The following is a 19,368-nucleotide window of genomic DNA, read 5'->3' as shown; positions in this document are numbered from 1 at the left end:
TCAGCTCTTCAGCTCAAGGCTAGCGCTCTACCATTTGAGCCACAGCGCCACTTCCGGCTTTTTTCTTTTTGCTTATGTGGTGCTGAGGAATGGAATCCAGGGCCTCAGGCATGCAAGGCGAGCGCTCTACCACTGAGCCACCAGCCCAGCCCCCCCTTTTTTCTTTTGCCCTGACTTTTATTCGTATGTGAGCCTGACCTGGAGCTTGAACTCGGGGCCTGGGCACGGTCCCCCAGCTCCTGTGCTCTACCACCCGAGCCACACCTCCACATTCGGCTTTTTGGTGGTTCACTTAAGATTTAAAAAAAGAAATCCATGGTCGTTCCTGGCCAAGCTTGGCTTCCAGCAGCCATTCCCAGATGTCGGCCTCCTGAGCAGCTCTTACCACCCAGCCTCCGTGAAACATCTCCAGCCAACCACCTGGAAGCCGGAAGTGGTCCTGTGGCCAGGCCCTGAGTTCAAGCCCCAGGAAAAGGAAAAAGAAGTCTAGAAGTAAAGCTGTAGCTCCAACCTTGAGCAATAACAGCTTAGGGAAACCCCCAGGCCCGGCGCTGAAGTCCAGGACTGAGCTCGGGTCAGCACTTGTCAATTTTAACCTGAAAAGCAACTTGGCAAAACAGGTCTTATTTTACTGATAAGGCATAAACCTCCTTAAGTCACCCAGCCAATGAGGGAGCCAGATTTAAGCCTGCCTTATGTCTCCCAGCCAATGAGGGATCCAGGAGTTGAGCCTGCCTTATTTGTTATTCAGCCAATGAGGGATCCAGGAGTTGAGCCTGCCTTAAATCACCCAGCCAGTGAGGGAGCCAGGATTTTAACTAGTCCACTGGGGAAGTCCAGCTCCCTATCTCCCTGGGCAGGTTTGGGGCCTGGTCTCCAGGAAGGGGACCCTCACAGGAGAGGGTGGACAGGGGGGCTTGGGGTACACAAAGCCCTTCCGGCCTTAGCTACACCTAGGGCTAGGGTGTGGTGGGGCCACAGAGGAGGGGAAGCAGGGCTAGTGGGCGCATGGGGCAGCACGCCTGTAATTCCAGCCACCCAGGAAGCCTCGCACACAGCCAGCCTGGCAGGAAGGGCCTTGGGATTCTTATCTCGGTTAACCAAAAAGCCGGACGTGGAGCTGTGGCCCAAGGGGTGGGCACCAGCCTCAAGGGAGAAAGCCAAGGGACTGCACCCAGGTTCTAGGTTCAAGCCCCAGTACCGTCGCACACACAGAAAGGTGGGGGTGGGGGCCGTGGCCCCTGGGACCAGGCCTGTTCGCAAGACTTAAGAAGCTCTGGTTTGTGAGATCAGATTTGTACAACAAAGCCAACGGGGGACCTGTGTTCTGCTGGGGAGGGGGGGGGTCTGGGGCAGGGAGGGAGAGAGGGAGGGCTGGGGAGGAGAGGGAGGGCTGGGGGGGCCTTCTCTCCATTCTCTTTCCTCAACATCAAAGGCCTTCTCTTTGTAAATTCCACCCCTTTGGTAGAGGGCAGGACCTAAATCTTAGGGTGTGGGGGGAATTTGAGGCCAGCTGGGCCTCGGGGTCACCTCGCTGAGTAGCTAGATAGAAATGTGTAAGGAGCACTTGTAGAGAGTCACCGTCCAGGGCTGAGGGGAGACGGGCCGGCCGGCCGAGGGGACGTGTGTGTGGCAGCGACAAGGAGTAAATGCACGCGTCTCAGGTGAAGTACTCATCAGGGGCTGGGCGTGACCCAGGGCCTGGCGTCTGGGCCCACCACTGAGAAGTACAGGATGGAGTCTCCATCACAAAGAAGGGGCCTGGGCACCAGCATGCACGCCTGTCATCCCAGCTACTCAGGAGGCTGAGACCTGAGGCTCTCAGTTCAAAGCCAGCCCAGACACAGCGCATCTGAAAGACCCTCATCTCCAGTGAACCAACAACAACAGCCGGGCGCTGGTGGCTCACGCCTGTCATCCTAGCTACTCAGGAGGCTGAGACCTGAGGATTGTGGTTCAGAGCCAGCCTAGGCAGAAAAGTCCGTGAGACTCTGATCTCCAATAAACCACCAGGAAACCGGAAGTGGCGCTGTGGCTCAAGAGAGCTAGCCTTGAGCAAAAGATGCTCAGGGACATCGCCCAGGCCCTGAGTTAAAGCCCCATGATTGACAAAAATAAAGCTAGGAGTAGAGGTGTAGCTTAAGTGGTAGAGCACCAGCCTTGAACACAAAAGCTCAAGTACAAGACTTGAGAGTTCAAGCCCCAGGACACACACACACACACACACACGCGTGGAAGTCAGAGTCGGTAACTGGGAAGGACTCTGTTCGGGGCTGGGCAGGCCTGGACTGCAGGGCAGGTCCGGGCCACCGCCCCTGGGGTTGCCCACCCTGCGCCCCGTCCCTCTTACACAGGGGTTCCATGGCTGGGAGCGCCCCCAGTGCCGATTCTAGGGTCAGTGACCCGGCCGTGGGTCTCGGCCCCCTTCTCTTCCGAGGAGGAGGAAGGCTCGCCGGACCTCAGGACCAGCGATCGCCGCTGCCCAGCCGCAGCCCGGCACAGCGCCCACGCCAGGGGCCCCAACGCCCTGCCGGGCCGGCTAAGAAATCCTTCCTTACGACCAGAGTCATTGTCCAAGGTCGAACGGAGCTGTTCAGTCGGTGCTAGCTCAGGAGACACCGGTTTTCTCACCCCCAAGGCCGGGGGGCGGGTAAGCAGGGGGGGGGAGACACAGTAGCTGGCACATCTGTGCTGACAAAACCCGAGGAGAGCCCCCCACTAGGCCCCACGGCTGGGTTGGTTTTGGTTTTGGTTTTGGTTTTGTCAGTGGTGGGGCTTGAACTCGGGGCCTGGGCGCTGGCCCTGAGCTTTTTTCACTCAAGCATGGGGCTCTACCACCTGAGCCACGCAGCTCCACTTCTGGCTTCTGGGTGGTTCATGGGAAATCAGAGTCTCACAGGCTTGCCCTGCCCGGGCTGGCTTCCAACCCCGCTCCTCAGATCTCAGCCTCCTGGGTGGCTGGGATGACGGCGTGCGGCTCAGGCCGGGTGTGAGGCAGTGGCGGCAGAGCCCGGTGTGTGTGTTTGCTGCGGGAGGAGGCGGGGCCTGCAGGCCCCTGCGTGGGCAGCAGGGGGCAGCGCTGCCCGGGATGTGGAGGCCGCAGGCTCCGGTCTCTGCGTCCCTCCCCTCGGCTTGGGGGGGGACCTCACCTCCATCAGGAGGGGGGACAGGGCTCCCCGAGTTCTCTGGCCTCTGCGTTGGGGCACTGGGGACCTCCAGGCCCGGGTGACCCCCAGGACAGAGCCTGAAGCCTACGTCATCCATGTAGAGGATTCCGGAGCCTCGGGAACGTGGCCCATGATGAGCAATTCCAGACGCCACCCGAGAAAACCCAGTGATGTCTGTGCATACATTATTCTGTGTTACACTACACGTAGTCACACAGAACATACAACTAGGTAGATTCCACGCACACGGGTTTTTAAGTTGAGGAGTTAGTTACTTATATGACTACGAAAGGAGTACAGCACATTTATTGCCCCCCCCAAGTCATAAAATCTAAAGTATCTGAGCATCATGGTTCAAAGCCCACCCAAGCAGGAAAGTCCGTGAGACTCTTATCTACAATTAACCATCAAAAAGCCAGAAGCAGAGGTGTGGCTCAAGTGGTAGAGCACCAGCCTTGAGCCAAAAAAAAACAGAAACAAAAGCTCAGGGACAGCGCCCAGGCTGTGAGTTCAAGTCCCAGAATGGGCACACACACTAAAGAAGGGCTAGGGAGGGGAGGGCTGGGCCGAGACAAGGCCAGTCTGGTACTGAGCCTTGAACTCAGGTTCCTGGAGCAGGCTGCGGGCTGCCCACCGTCCACGGGACTCCGGCCCCCACCTGGCCCCACCCCCGCCCTCAGCGGCTTTTCTCCCCAGAGCCCGATAGTAAGTTTTACGGGAAAACCCCCAGCTGGACACAGGGTCCCGGCACACACACCAGTGTGCACACCCTCTCCCGGACACAAAGGCCGCCAATCAAGTGGAAAATGTGCCAGGGCCGCAGGTTTGGGTCTGCGATTATTTTTAGGGGATTACTGGAGAAGAATGGGAGGTGGCAGGCGCGGACCCCCTCCCATGTCCACCCCCCCCACCCCCCACCCCTTGCTTCCCACCCTGGGGCCTTCCCTCCCCAGGGGATTCCAGAGAGTGTGGCAGCCACATCCGGTCCCATTTGGACCCCACCCTCTTTATTTTGTCAGCTGTGGGTCTTGAACTCTGGGTTTGGGCGCTGTCCCTCAGCTCTTCAGCTCAAGGCTGGTGCTCTACACTTGAGCCACAGCACCACTTCTGGTTTTCTGGTGGTTCCTTGGAGATAAGAGACTCATGGCCTTTGCTGCCTGGGCTGGCTTTGAACCGCGATCCTCAGATCTCAGCCTCCTGAGCAGCTGGGATGGCAGGCGGGAGCCACGGGCGCCCGGCTAAAACTTGTTTTTTGGGGGGAGGCAGAAGGGAGGGTGCACGAATGGGAGGGAGGAGTGTGTGCAGTCATCCTGTTCAACATCCAGGCGTGGAGATGGAGCCGGGCAGCGGGGAGAGAGCGGAGGACAGCGGGAGGGGCGCGGACCCACACACGCGTGCTCATAACCACCAGTGGAACTGTAAGTCCAGGCCGGGCGCCGGCACCTCACGCCCGGCATCCTGGCTACTCGGGAGGCTGAGATCTGAGGATCACGGTTCAAAGCCACTCAGATCCAGACTCTTAATTCCAATTAACCAGCAAAAAGTGTAAGTAGGGGTGTGGCTCAAATGGTAGAGGGTCAGCCTAGAGCAGAAAAGAAAAGCACACAAGGACTTAAATGTAAGCCTGGTGCCGGCATTAAAGGAGCGAGAACAGAACTTAGGCACCTATGGCTCACGCCGGTCATCCGGCTACTCAGGAAGCTGAGATCTGAGGATTGCGGTTCAAAGCCAGCCCGGGCAGGAAAATCCGTGAGACTCTTATCTCCCATTAATCACAGAAAAAGCCAGAAATGGCGCTGTGGCTCAGCTGGTAGAGCGGTAGCCTTGAACAAAAGAAGCTCAGGGAGAGTGCCCAGACCCTGAGCTCAAACCCCAAGACTGGCAGAGAGAGAGAGAGACAGACAGACAGACAGGCAGAGACAGCAGAGAGAGACAGAGGTGGAAACAGAGACAGAGACAGAGAGAGAGATCCTGGCTCGGTCAGGGAGGTACGTGTACAAGCCCAGAAAACAGGAAGCAATGACAAATTCCCCAGATCCTTCTGGAACCATCAGCCCTGAAAGTTCAAAGTCAGCGCGCATTTCACACTGAACACCGGGCTGCGCCAAAACATAGAGAAATCCAAGTCCTCTGCACAGCCGTGCGCCGGCTCCAAACGCCGCCGCCCCAGTGCCGTGCAGTCAGGTCTTCACCTTGCTGCTCTGCGTCTCCCCCCGGAAGCCACGCGAGCTGGCGGCAAAGGCAGGAACACGGCGTTTAATCCGTTGGCAGCTCGGTCCTGAGTGCAAATCTCCCGTCGGTGCTTCCCGCGGGTGGGTGTTCGAGAGGCTTTCCGGAGTGGTTTGTGTGATGCCGGAGATTGAACTCGTGGCCTGGCAGACCCTGGCCTGTGCTCCACCACTGGGCCACCCCCAGGCCTCAGAGGGGGCCCCTCCGGGGACCCCCCTTCCCGTGCCATTTCCCACCATTACTCAACTGCTTCACCCTTCTTAAAACCATTCTGAGGCGGGCGCTGGTGGCTCCCGCCTGTCGTCCAGATAGTCAGGAGGCTGAGATCTGAGGATCGTGGTTCAAAGCCAGCCAGGCAAGGAAATTCAGTGAGACTCTCATCTCCAATGAACCACGAAAAAGCCAAAGTAGAGCTTTGGTTCAAGGGGTAGAGCACCAATCCTGAGTGGAAAAGCTAAAGGACAATGCTCAAGCTTTGAGTTCAATCCCCAGTACTGGTGCACACACACATACACACACACACACACACACACACACACAACCAACCAACATCCCTTTGCCCCACACTATACAAGATGATACCCACAGGAAAATCACACACTTGAGACCAGCCCGAGCTACACCAACAGACCCCGCCTCCCGAACCCTAACCAACACAGCCAGGAAAGCCACGCCTGGCCTGACAGATCCACTGGACGGGCCCACAGAGAGGTTGGGCCAGCTGGCTGTGTCACACAGCTGGACAGGCTCCACTCCCTGATTCGGAGCCCTTCCCCCCATTTTCAATCACAGCAGCTCACCTGGAGTTTGGGGGTTTGGTTGTTGTTGTTTTAATTCTAAGCCAGCGTCAAGGCCTACCAGTTCAGTTCTGTGCTGCGGAGGTTGGAATCCGAGTATAAGAAAGTTTGGTATATCAGTGTCAAGTTATCCATCGTAAAATGCCCACACAATCCAGTGCCCAGAACCCCTGCAGTTTGTCCAAACACCCCATTTCCGTGTCTTCCTGGGGGTCAGATCTGTACACACAGACAAGAGGGCTGGGCTCCGGCGGCTCACGCCTGTCATCCTAACTACTCAGGAGGCTGAGATCTAAGGATCGTGATTCGAAGCCAGCCCGGGCAGGAAAATCCATGAAATCCTTATTTCCACTTAACTGGCAAAAAAGCTGGAAGTGGAGCTGTGGCTCCAGTGACAGAGTACCAATACGTGAATAAAGAAAGCTTAGAGCCAGAGGCTAGGCCCTGAGTTCAAGACCCAGGACCAGCACCAGAGAGGCGGGGGTGGAGGGAGAGAGGAAGGCCCAGCACCACTTCTGTGGCCCCCGGTTTTGTCTCTCAGGCCTTGGAGGGGCTTCACTCTGCAGGGCAGGTGTCTGGGGGTCCCCCTCACCCCCCCTGCGGGAGGAAGGGCTGATGAGGCAGCAGAGAGCCATGAGGAGTCTCAGGAACAAGGAAGTGTGAAGCTCAAGGCTGAGATAAAAGGCAAACATGGGCCTGGAAAAAGATGCGGCCAGATCAGGCTATGCCGGGCCGGGCTGGACTGGGCAGGGCTGGGCAGGGCTAGGCAGGGCCGGGCTGGGCTGGACTGGGCTGGACTGGGCCGGGCTGGGCTGGACTGGGCTGGGCTGGGCTGGGCTGGGCAGGGCTGGGGCCCCGTTCATTCCTCTCCCTGACAGCTGGGATCCGGGATCGGGGCCCCAACGCCGCGGCTGTCATGGACCCCGCGGGGACCCGGTGTGTGTGTGGGGAGGGCTCACCCCCCTTCCTCACCAGCTCCCCACACAGCAGTGCAGTTTGGAAGCCGGGAATTAGAACGAGTCATGCCCGGAGCCTGTGAACCCTGGAGGGGGTGGAGGCTGAGTCCGGTCCCCTACAGCGCAGCGTGCACGGGGCAGGGTCAGCGTGATCTCCAGCGCACACATGGGCACACGCACATGCGTGGGGTGTGTGTGGGGGGTCAGAGGCCTGCCCTCTCCCTGAGCTCTTCCATCAAGGCTGGAGCTCTACACCTCGAGCTACACCTTCTGGGTTTCTGCTGATCCGTGTGAGATAAGGGTCTCATGTATCTGTCCGCCCGGGCTGGCTTCAAACCTGGATCCTCAGCTCTCAGCCTCCTGAGGAGCTGGGATGACAGGCGTGAGCGCCGGCGCCTGGTGCATCTTGGCATTTTGAAGCGCTACCTCTGTCGTTTTGGAACGAGGTACACCGGGAAGAGCGAAGGAGAAAGGACGGCCGTGCGCGTAGCGGCCTGGACAGAGGAGGCCCACGGTCCAGCCCTTTCCTGGCCCACAGCGGTGGCATGGCTGAGAAAGTCAGGTCCTAAATGCACACACTGGAAGAATTTTCCAGAAGGATGCTGGGCCTCAAACCTGCAGCCACGAGCACTTCATTATAAAGCTAAGTCCTCCCGCCTGTCATCCCAGCTACTCAGGAGGCTGAGATCTGAGGATCCTGGTTCAAAGCCAGCCCGGGAAGGAAAGTCCATGAGACTCTGATCTCCAGTGAACTACTCAAAAAAAAAAAAAAAGGTGGATCCATGGCTCAAGTGGTAGAGCGCTAGTCTTGAGTAAGAAAAGAAGCTCAGGGGCTGGGAAGGTGGCTCAGTGGTAGAGCGCTTGCCTTGCATGCATGAGGCCCTGGGTTCGATTCCTCAGCACCACATAAGCAAAAAGAAAAAAGCTGGAAGTGGTGCTGTGGCTCAAGTGGTAGAGTGCTAGCCTTGAGCTGAAGAGCTGAGGGACAGCGCCCAGGCCCTGAGTTCAGGCCCCACGACCAGACCCCCCCCCCAAAAAAGAAAAGAAGCTCAGGGACAGATAGTGCCCAGGCCCTGAGTTCAAGCCCCACAACTGGAGAAAAAGTAAAGGCCACACAGCTGACCCGTGCTGGGGTTCACTCCCCAAGGATGTGGGGGCTGGCTCCTGTCCTCCGGGGTCGGAGGCCTTATCCCCCCCCCCCCCCCCGTGGCTGCCCCGTCCGACCATCCCTCCTCCTTCCAAACTGCTATACCAAGTCTCCGGAGGGTTTAATGAGCCCGAGTGCAGGTCTCCATCGCCACCAAGAAAAAAACCTGTGAGACAGCGCACAGGGGGCAGGAAGGGGTGAAGCACCTTAAGCTGTGCTGACTGGAGTGGCTGGAGGCCGGAGGCTGGCGGGTGGAGGCCGGGGTGTCTGCCCGCCCAATGGTGCGCGGTGCTGTACCTGCAGCTTTCTAGATGTCTCCGTGTTCCACATTTGCCTCTTCCCCTCCCTCCCCTCCCCTCCCCTCTCCTCAGGACCCAGCAAATCCAACAACTACCATCTGCAGATAACTCAAAAGCACGTGGGGGAGGGGCAGGAGAGAACTTTCTAGAAAAGGCCACATGCCTTTTCCAGCTTCAAGCCCGGCTATCATGTCCAGGTCCGCCTCAGTCCTCTTTGGACTCTTCACAGGTGACAGCTCCAAGCGTCTCCCTGCGGGACGCTGCACCCATGGGGACCCAGGAGGGACAGGCCGGGGGGCGGGGACGTGGGCACCCCCCTCCCCGGGCCCGCCGTGAGGCGCGGGGTCCCACCTGAGCCTCCCCCCCACCCCCAGCACCGGCCCCTGCCCGCCCTGCCCCCACCCTCCCGCCAGCCTGGGCTGCAGCACGGCCTCAGTGGACCCCAGGTGCAGACAGGAGGGACCCATGCTGGCCGGTCTCGTGCGTGGCATCTGGAATCCCCGAGGACTGGACTCAGGACCCAAGCGACCACGAAGGAAGGGGCCGGGCCCAGGGAGCGGGCAGACCACGGAAGAGGGTCCGGCGGTGCCCCGAGAGAGACCAGACCCCAACCACAGGGGCGCGGCGGGTGGGCAGGGGGGCGGGAGCCGAGCCCAGGCAGCCGCCGGCCCGGGGTCAGGCCAGGCCGCACAGGGTGGGTGTTTAAATTTAGCCAGGTAAACAGCCACCCAGGGGTGGCCCGGCCTGCCTTGTGGTGTGCTCTGTGGAAGGAAAGGTCCAGAAGCAAGCGGCAGGCCTGCTCTCAGAGCCCCACCTCCGGCAGGCCTGCTCTCAGAGCCCCACCTCCGGCAGGCCTGCTCTCAGAGCCCCACCTCCGGCAGGCCTGCTCTCAGAGCCCCACCGACTGCACCTCCAGACGCAACAGAGGTCCGTTCCACTTCCACAGGGAGCTAGATCAAAAATAATCAAGTCTGTGTGTGTGTGTGTGAGAGAGAGAGGGAGAGAGAGAGCGAGGGAGAGACAGAGACAGAGAGACAGAGAGAGGTAGAGTGTCCTGGGACTTGAGCTCAGGGCCTGAGCGCTGTCCCTGAGCTTTTTTGGTTTGCTCAGGGTTGGTGCTCTACCACTTGAGCCACAGCTTCACTTCCAGCTTTTTGGTGGTTCACTGAAGATAAACTCTCACATCATTCCTGCCTGGGCTGGCTTTGAACCTCCATCCTCAGCCCTCAGCCTCCTGAGTGGCTGGGATGGCAGGCGCGGGCCACTGGCGCCCGGATCTGTTCCCACTGGCGTCTTCCTCTGAGAGGAAGAAGGAGGTTTGTCTCAGCACGGGACGCAGCCCCACCACGCCACCTCGGATGCCGGGTGCGGCGAGCACAAGGCGCCGGGACTGTTCTAGAAGTAAGGTCCGCTCATCCCAGCCTGTGCCCTGTGAAGAAGAGCAAACCACACAACCTTCCAAAGCCCACTAGTGTTGGGAAATATTCCTCCATTGTCACCACAGGACTGAAACTGGACTCCACACACACACACACGACCTTACACACCTTCAGCACATACACACGCTCACACAGAGCCTGGGAAAGCAGGAAATGAACCGGAGCTGTTTCCAGGATGACAGAGTGGGTTGCGTCGGTGTGTGTGTGTGTGTGTGTGTGTGTGTGTACCAGTTGTCCCTGAACTTTTTTCACTCAAGGCTGGCGCTCTACCGCTTGAGCCACAGAGCCACTTCTGGTTTTCTGGTGGTTCATGGGAGATCAGAGCCTCAGGACTTTCCTGCCCAGGTTGGCTTTGAGCCGCGGTCCTCAGATCTCAGCCTCCTGAGTGGTGGGATGACAGGGGTCAGTCACCGAGATGCCTGGCTCTTTGTCATTTAAGAGAGAAAAGGTGACTGGGAAGGTGGCTCAGTGGTAGAGCGCTCGCCTCACATGCACGAGGCCCTGGGTTCGATTCCTCAGCACCACATAAATAGAAAGAGCCGGAAGTGGTAGAGCGCCCGCCTTGAGCTGAGGGACAGCGCCCAGGCCCACACAGCTGTCCTTTGGGACTTCCAGGCCCCTTCCTCCCTGGCCCCACTTCCCCCAGGGCCTCCAAAGCACCTGTTGGTAAGGAGGTCCGCTCGGCCTCCTGCCAGTGCCCGCGAGGAACCCCCGACGGCCGCGGGGCCCCAGGGAGGTCTCGCTCAGCTTGGCCCCCCTTGCCCCCCCATCCTTGCTGATGCAGCGACACACGGTCTGTGTCCAAAACCCAACAGACACGAATTTGAAGGGGAGGAAAACCAGTCCCCGGCCTTCCACCACGAATCGGTCGGGGGGCTCAGGGCTTGTGGGTGGACGGGACGGGTGTGGGGCGTGGAGGGGGTGTGGGTGTGGGTGCAGGGCTGGCACCTGCGGCTGGGCCTCTGTGAGCCCCGTCTCTCCGGGGTGGCCGGGTGGCCTTCATCCAGGGGCGTCGGGGGCCAGCCACAGAAGGGAGTCTCCCCCACCCCCAGCCAGCGGTGGCCTGGCCCTGATCGCAGGGGCCTGGCTGGGTGGCAACCACAGCCGTTTTGGGGGTGGCTGGGAACCTGGGGGGCCCAGGGCGGCAGTTGCTGAAATCCTCCCGGCCAGGGCCAGGAGATGCCGGTAATGAGGCCCTGACCCCTGTTGGAGACCTAAAACCTGCCTGAGAATGCTCTGACCTTTTACAGACACCTGCGTAAACTCTGACAAACAATCATTCTCGGAAATACCACATGAGGTACGTTTAGATTAAGTTCCTGGAACAGGCTGGGCCGGTCTGTTGTAAGAACCGTTGGACCAAAAAGACTTTACCCTAACCCCATTATTAAAATTTTCCATCTACCCTGCCCTTCCCCACAGTATTTCCCCTTCTACTCTTATAAAAGCAAAAGCCTCTTTGCCAATAAATGAGACCTTGACGGGACTCAGACTGACTTTGTCTTTCTTCATGCGCTTGGTCTCCTTCTTCTCTCCACCCATTGGTTCTTTTAGGAGGTGCCCCCTCGGGTCCCACCAAATTACCTGACCTGCTGGACGGGTCAAGTGGCGCCCAATGTGGGGCCCGAGGCGCGGTGACCTGCCGGACAGCGGACAAGTACGGAGCTCCTGGACACACGAGGTAGAGACGTCCGGACCGCATCGCTCGTGCACCCCGGAAAGGTCTTGAGGTAAGTTTTGCTGTCCCATCAACCATGGGCAAGAATCTGTCTAAGGAAGGACTTTTTATTAAGGAAATGAAAAGTAATCTTAGGGAGAGAGGAATTAGAGTAAAGAAAAAGGACTTGCATATTTTTTTTTTTTTGTTTTGTGGAGGAAAAATGTCCATGGTTAGTATTACATGGCCCAGGAATTCACCCTCTTACCTGGAATAAGGTAGGAAAGGACATTAACAAAATCCTCAGGGACGGAGAAGAAGTTCCCGAAGCCTTTTTTAGTTTTTATGGAGTCATTAGGGACATCTTAAAAGATGTGGAGGGAGATGGACGATTTTCCCATCTTTTAGCCCTTGCGGAAGACCTCCTTACTTGTTCCTCGGCAAAACATGAATCTTGCTCTAAGGTCAGTTCGCCAACCGCCCCTCTAAGAAATGACGAGGCTGCCACCGGCGCGGCTTTGCCCTCTCCGGCCCCTATTGATGAGCCTATCCCCACTAAATTGCCCCCCCCTTATTGAGGCCACCCCCTTTAAATAAATCCTTAAAAATACAAAAGGCCACATATCCTGTAATCCATCAAGATGTCTCTGACGATGACTGGCTCAATCCCTCACAACAAGCTGACCTCGAGGAGGAGGCAGCTAAATATGATGAGGAAAAATATGGGCCCCGTCCTCAATATCAGCCCCAAATTTTGGTAGCAGATCGGGGGCATACAAGACAACTCCACTGGCCCTCTCCACCCCCGTATGGACCATGTCCCCCCAGCGCCCCAAGCGTCCCCCCAAACGATTCAGTCTCAGGGGTAGAAGGACTCCTAAAAACTAAAGAATCGGCCGGGCGCTGGTGGCTCACGCCTGTAATCCCAGCTACTCAGGAGGCTGAGATCTGAGGATTGTGGTTCAAAGCCAGCCCGGGCAGGAAAGACCGTGAGACTCCTATCTCCAATAAACCACCAGAAAACCGGAAGTGGCGCTGTAGCTCAAGTGGTAGAGCGCTCGCCTTGAGCTGAAGGACAGCGCCCAGGCCCAGAGTTCAAGCCCCATGACCGACAAAAAAAAAAAAAAAAAACTAAAGAATCCCTTTTAAGACAGGTCTCCACTCTAAAAGATGTCCTTTCTGTAAAAAAAGAATTGAGAGACCTCACCCAACAAATACAGGAATTACAGGTTGACCTTACAGGGGAAGCTGGCCGGCCTTGCTTTGCCCCACGTGGGTCCCTTGCCAAAAACACGGGCAAGGCCAAAAATAAATAAGAATAATAAGACGACAACTTCGGTGTCGCTCTCTTTTCCAGTAATAACCCGCTCTGGTACCCAGGCCCAAGACACTGGAAACCAGGCAGACACCACCCAGGGTGATAATTCAAATGATGAAGATGTTGACCAAGGGACCTCGGCCTCTGAAGGAGAGGGGGAGGAACGAGAGGAGGAACGAGAGAGAGAGAATGTGGGCCAGATCATATACAAAAAATTAAAACTTAAACACTTAAAAGACTTACATTCAGCAGTTAAAAATTATGGTATTAATGCACTCTTTACCCTTTCTATACTTGAAGGACTGGGCCAAGGAGGCAGCCTCACAAGTGGGTTAAAGTGGTTCAGTCGGTCCTGACTAGAAGCCAGTTCCTAACCTGGAAGGCTGAGGTTATAGACAGGGCTGAGATGCAGGCTGTTTTAAATAAAAGGAGTCCTCAAATGGCCACATGGTCCTCTGATAAAATTACCGGAAGGGGCAAATTTGCTACAGAAGAAAGGCAATGAAAGCTTCCAAGGGGACTCCTTACACAGACGTCCCAAGCAGCCATGGCAGCCTGGCGGGCCGTGCCCTCCACCGGGACGGCCACAACCTCTCTATCCACGATCCTTCAGGGTCCTAATGAGCCTTATGCCCAATTTGTTGCCAGACTGTTAGAAGCAGCTGAGAGAATTTTGGGAGATGACAGTACAGATAATATACTAATAAAACAATTGGCTATAGAAAATGCTAATAGTGCCTGTAAAGCCGCTTTGCGGGGTAAAACAAAAAATTTAGATTTAAATGGCATGATTAAACTCTGTAATGATGTCGATTCTCTAAAATCTCCAAGACCATGTTGGCAATTGGCGCCATGTTTCAAATACCCACCAAGGCCTCCGGCAATAAGACCGCCCCCAGGACCCTGCCCTAGATGTAAAAAAGGATGGCATTGGGTCCGAGAATGCCGCTCTAAGACAGATATTAATGGCCAACCGTTGTCTGCGGTCCAGGGAAACGGGCCGCGGGCCCTACCCAGTCACAAACCCCGCTTCAGATGATTTCCAACAATCCTTTCAACATCAGTCAGGGCCAAAACACCCCTCAGCTTCAAACACCCTTAACTCAACCTCCGCAGACCTATTTAGAGCCACACCAGGAAGCGCAGGACTGGACCTCTGTTCCTCCACCACCCGAGTTATAACCCCTGAAGAGGGCACAACCATAATAGACACAGCCCCCCCCCCCCGCCAGGAATGTTTTTCCTTATCCTCGAGCCTCTAGCTCATTTCAGGGACTGTCCATAACCCCCACCATAGTTGATTCTGATTACCAGGGAGAGATAAAGATTTTGGCCTCTGTCCCACTCGGACGGCGCATCGCTCAGGCCCTCCCCTTGCTGCTCATGGGACCATTCTCTCACAAAAACCCTGTCCGTGGGTCCTCAAAACCAGGATCCTCAGATAGTTTCTGGGTCCAACAACTCACGGAGAGCTGACCCACAATTTCTAGGCCTTTTGGACACTGGCGCTGACGCCACAGTCATAGCAAAACAATATTGGCCTAAACCCTGGCCACTGGAGCCCACAGTCACTCACCTAAAGGGCATAGGTCAAATTCAAAACACCTTACAAAGCTCTAAGCTGCTCAAGTGGACAGACCCAGAAGGAAACTCGGGAACAGTGAGGCCTTTCGTGGTTGAAGGACTGCCAGTTAACCTGTGGGGAAGAGACATTATGACCCAGATGGGGGTCATTATGATGAGCCCCAATGATAAGGTAACTCAAATGATGTTAAAAACTGGTTTTCTGCCAGGCAAAGGATTGGGAAAACATGAACAAGGATGTACCCAGCCCATCATACCCGTCCCTAAATTAGACAGAGGGGGATTAGGGACGGACCTTTTTTCCTAAGGACCACTGCTGCTCCTGCACACCAAGCCGATAAAATAACTTGGAAGTCTGATGAGCCGGTTTGGATAGAACAGTGGTCCATGCCTTCAGAAAAGGTTCAGGCTGCCCTTCAGTTGGGGCAGGAACAATTAGAACAAGGACACCTTGAACCTTCCACCTCCCCCTGGAACACCCCTATTTTTGTAATAAAGAAAAAAACTGGCAAATGGAGGTTGTTACAGGACCTTAGAGAAGTAAATAAGACAATGGTTCCCATGGGGGCATTACAGCCCGGACTGCCTTCCCCTGTAGCCATTCCTAAAAAATATTTTAAAATTGTTATAGATATTAAGGATTGCTTTTTTTCTATTCCCCTACACCCGATGGATTGTAAACGATTTGCCTTCTCCATACCCGTTGTAAACCATATTGGCCCCGACCCCCGATTTCATTGGAAGGTAGTGGGCATGGCCAATTCGCCCACCTTATGCCAAAAGCATGTAGCTCAATCCATGGACCCAGTTAGGATTCAATTTCCCAGTTTATATTATACATTATATGGATGATTTGCTGATAAGCTGGAAAAACTGAGGATGAGACACAAAGAGTTGCTCAAATAATTGTTAAAGCCCTTTTAGAGGATTTTCCATAGCCCCAGACAAAATTCAGGCTCAATCTCCCTTTTTATTTCTAGGATTTGAGTTATGTCCGGACCTTTTATATACACAAAAGATCCAAATTAAGAGAGACACTCTTCAATACCTTAATGATTATCAAAAACTTTTGGGAGACATTAATTGGTTGCACCATATTTAAAATTAACAAAAGGAGACCTGCGCCCCCTTGAGGATCTCCTTAGAGGAGACCCTGATCCCCTCCCCCCTAGACATCTTACTAAGGAGGCAGAGAAAGCGCTAATTAAGGTTGAATTAGCCATAGCTCAACAACACACGGGATACTTCAACCCAGACGCGCCCCTATATCTAGTCATCTTTTCCACAGAGTGTGCGCCTACCGGCCTACTTTGGCAGGATCTGGTACCCTTACTTTGGGTACACCTCCCCGTAGCTAAAAGAAAAATTCTTCCCACCTATCCTTCCCTGGTTTGCCAAGTAGTTACGAGAGGGATAAATATATCCACACGCTATTGTGGAAGAGACCCTAACTTTGTTATTATGTCATACTAGCTAATCAAATGGTTGTGTACCTGTGACCCTGATTGGGCTGTTCTTATTTGCTCCTATTCTGGAGAATTTGATAAACAGATGCCAAGTAATAAGCTTCTTCAGTTTTTCTCCCTTACCCCCTTTGTATTTCTTAAAAACACCCAGGAAAACCCCATTCCAACTGCCCCTACCATTTTTATTGATGGGTCAAAAAATGGCAGAGCTGCTTATGTTCTTAACAAACAACAACATGTTATAGAAACCTGCTTTAAATCAGCACAGCTGGTAGAATTGTTTGCTGCTGTTACCATTTTTAATAAATATAAAAATAGCCCTTTCAATTTATATTCAGATAGCAAGTATGTGGTTGGGGCCTTACAAACCTTGGAGATGGTTCCCATAATTCAACCTACTACTCCTACTTTTCAAATGTTTTCTGATTTACAAAAGCTGATTCGACAGAGGTCGGCACCTTTCTATGTGGGCCACATTCGTGCTCACACCGGTTTGCCAGGACCTCTAGCTCAAGAAAATGAACTCGCCGATTTGGCCACACGTTCTGTTTTAATTTCTCATCTAGAATCTAGCCAGGTAGCAGCTGCGTGTGAGGCTCATGGCCTTCATCATCTTAATGCTCAGACTTTGAGACAAAGGTTCCTAATTACCAGAGAACAGGCTAGAGAAATTGTAAAAAACTGTAAAAACTGCCTAATGCTTCTACCTGAACCCCATTATGGAGTAAACCCTAGGGGGCTCACACCTGGACAACTGTGGCAAATGGATATTACCCATGTTCCCTCTTTTGGTAACCTAAAATTTATACATGTTACTATAGACTCCTTTAGTGAGTTTATTTGTGCCTCCGTCCATAGTGGGGAAGCCACCAACGATGTTATTAATCATATGTTATATACATTTACAGTATTGGGCCAGCCAAAGAGCATAAAAACCGATAATGGCCCGGGGTACACCAGTAATAAATTTTTTTTTTTTTGGTCGGTCGTGGGGCTTGAACTCTGGGCCTGGGCACTGTCCCTCAACTCTTCAGCTCAAGGTGAGCGCTCTACCACTTGAGCTACAGCGCCACTTCCGGTTTTCTGGTGGTTTATTGGAGATAGGAGTCTCACGGTCTTTCCTGCCCGGGCTGGCTTTGAACCGCGATCCTCAGATCTCAGCCTCCTGAGTAGCTAGGATTACAGGCGTGAGCCACCAGCGCCCGGCACCAGTAATAAATTTAAACAATTTTGCTTACAACTAGGAATCGAACATGTTACAGGGATACCTTATAACCCACGAGGCCAAGGCACTGTGGGAAGAGCCAATCAAACGCTTAAAAACACCTCACATAAACTACGCTCACAAGAAACTTTGTTTCCTTTTAAAGGAAATCAAAAGGCCTTACTTTCTCATGCTCTTTTTGTTTTAAATTTCTTGACACTGGATGCCTTTGGAAGGTCTGCTGCTGAAAGACATTGGCACCCAAAAACTCAACAAGGGTTTGCCCAGGCCCTTTGGAGGGATCCCATTACGGGAAAATGGGAGGGGCCTGACCCAATTATTATTTGGGGAAAAGGGTCTGCATGCATCTATGATTCCAGGGAAAATGGAGCCAGATGGCTACCCGAAAGATTAGTTAAACCATATACCAACATCAATGATTCAGGCAATAATGCCAATAAAAATAATGCTAAGTAGGTCCAGGCCTACAACCTGAGACAAGATTTCTCTTTCTTTTCAGATCCTACCATAAAAGATGACCTCCCCTTTGCCTGCCCGCCTGATCTTCTGGACCCTGCTGATGCCAGTTGTTACCGCGACTAGCTCCCATGTGCCTGTTAAACAGACATGGTCAATTGTAAACCCCAACACTGGAGAAGTCGCCAATGCCACCTCTTCTGCGCTTTACCCACCAAAAGCCTGGTTCCCAGACTTGTTTGTAGATCTTTGTGATATTGTAGGGGGAGATTGGGACCCTTCCGATCAGGAACCTTTCCCTGGGTATGGTTGTGCTAGCCCAGGACAAAGACATAGTACTAGAAACCAACAATTTTATGTCTGCCCTGGCCATAGTCGATCCAAATCCCAACTTAAAAAATGTGGCGGACCAGGGGACGGTTATTGTGCTGCCTGGGGGTGTGAAAGCACTGGATCAGTTTGGTGGTCCCCTCCCGTTAAGGACCTTATAAAGGTTGAGGCCTGGAATAGAAGCATGCAGGGAACTGGCACTTGCTCCAGACACGGGGCTTGTGGGCCTTGCTATGACTCCAAAAAATGGCCCGGTCGACTTTGGGCAACACCGGGTGGCCGGTGTAACGGGCTAAAAATCAGCTTCACACAACAGGCAAAGTCAATTGACTTAACTAAGTGGATACAAGGCCTCTCTTGGGGACTTCGCCTTTACCGAACTGGGTATGACCCAGCTACAACTTTTACCATTCGGCTACAAATGGAACCCCTTTCCACAACTATTGGGCCAAATCTAGTTTTCGCTAATCAACAAGACCCAAAACTTTAAGAGTCAATGCTAAAACCCCAAAACCGCCTAATACAGAGTTATCTTCACCCTCCCCTTTACTAACCCCAGCATTGCCAACCCCAGCCACTGACCAGCCCCGTACAAAGGATAGGCTTTTTAACTTAATACTGGGGGCTTACACAGCCCTCAATGCCTCAGATGCCAACAAAACCCAAAATTGTTGGCTTTGTCTCACTTCCAATCCTCCCTATTATGAGGGAGTTGCATTTAATGACAATTTTACTAACATCTCCAACCCCGATACCAGGTGGCAGACTCAATCCCATAAATTCACACTCGCTGAGGTTTCCGGAGTGGGCCTTTGCCTGGGTAAAGTTCCAGCCACCCACCAACACCTGTGCAACAAAACTATTTCAACCTTAGGATCGAGTGGTTATTTACTGCCCCCCAATGGGTCTTACTGGACCTGCAACACGGGGTTATAACGCCTTGTGTGGCCATTGAGGTGTTTAACCACTCTTCCGAATTTCGTGTGCTAATCCAACTATGGCCTAGGGTCACTTATTATGAGGAACATACATTCCTTCAATTATTTGAACAAAAGCTCAGGTATCCTCGGGAGCCTATATCCTTAACCTTAGCCCTTTTGCTTGGTGTCGGCGGCATAGCTGCAGGAATAGGTACAGGGGCTTCTGCCCTAACACAAAAGAAGTAATTTTTACAATTACAATTTTACAATTATATGCAGCTGTGACCTCGAAACCATAACAAATTCCATCTCCGCTTTGGAAAAATCCCTATCCTCACTTTCAGAGGTGGTGCTACAAAACAGAAGAGGTTTGGATTT

At 54.0% G+C, this 19,368-nt stretch overlaps 1 protein-coding gene and 1 pseudogene across 1 annotated transcript; both read left to right on the top strand.

The window, feature by feature from the left end:
- Positions 1 to 9,842: 9,842 nt before the first annotated feature.
- Positions 9,843 to 16,066, top strand: LOC105991059 (annotated as a pseudogene).
- Positions 16,067 to 16,146: 80 nt separating this feature from the next.
- Positions 16,147 to 18,741, top strand: LOC105991121 (endogenous retrovirus group K member 8 Pol protein-like). The gene is made up of 2 exons (XM_013023701.1): positions 16,147 to 17,016; positions 17,269 to 18,741. Exons 1-2 carry the CDS (start codon positions 16,436 to 16,438, stop codon positions 17,738 to 17,740), a joined length of 1,053 nt encoding a protein of 350 aa, XP_012879155.1. The 5' UTR covers positions 16,147 to 16,435; the 3' UTR covers positions 17,741 to 18,741.
- Positions 18,742 to 19,368: the final 627 nt, after the last annotated feature.

This window comes from Dipodomys ordii, unplaced genomic scaffold (assembly GCF_000151885.1).
Source record: "Dipodomys ordii isolate 6190 unplaced genomic scaffold, Dord_2.0 Scaffold69, whole genome shotgun sequence".
NCBI lineage: Eukaryota > Metazoa > Chordata > Mammalia > Rodentia > Heteromyidae > Dipodomys > Dipodomys ordii.
The sequence above is the reverse complement of the archived record's forward strand: the minus strand, read 5'-3'. Positions and strand labels throughout refer to the sequence as shown.

Coding starts and splice junctions, on each gene's coding strand:
- LOC105991121 (XM_013023701.1), top strand. CDS start 16,436: ATGGTTCCCATAATTCAACCTACTACTCCTACTTTTCAAATGTTTTCT. Junction 17,017..17,268: donor GATAATGGCCCGGGGTACAC/CAGTAATAAATT, acceptor AGCGCCCGGCAC/CAGTAATAAATTTAAACAAT.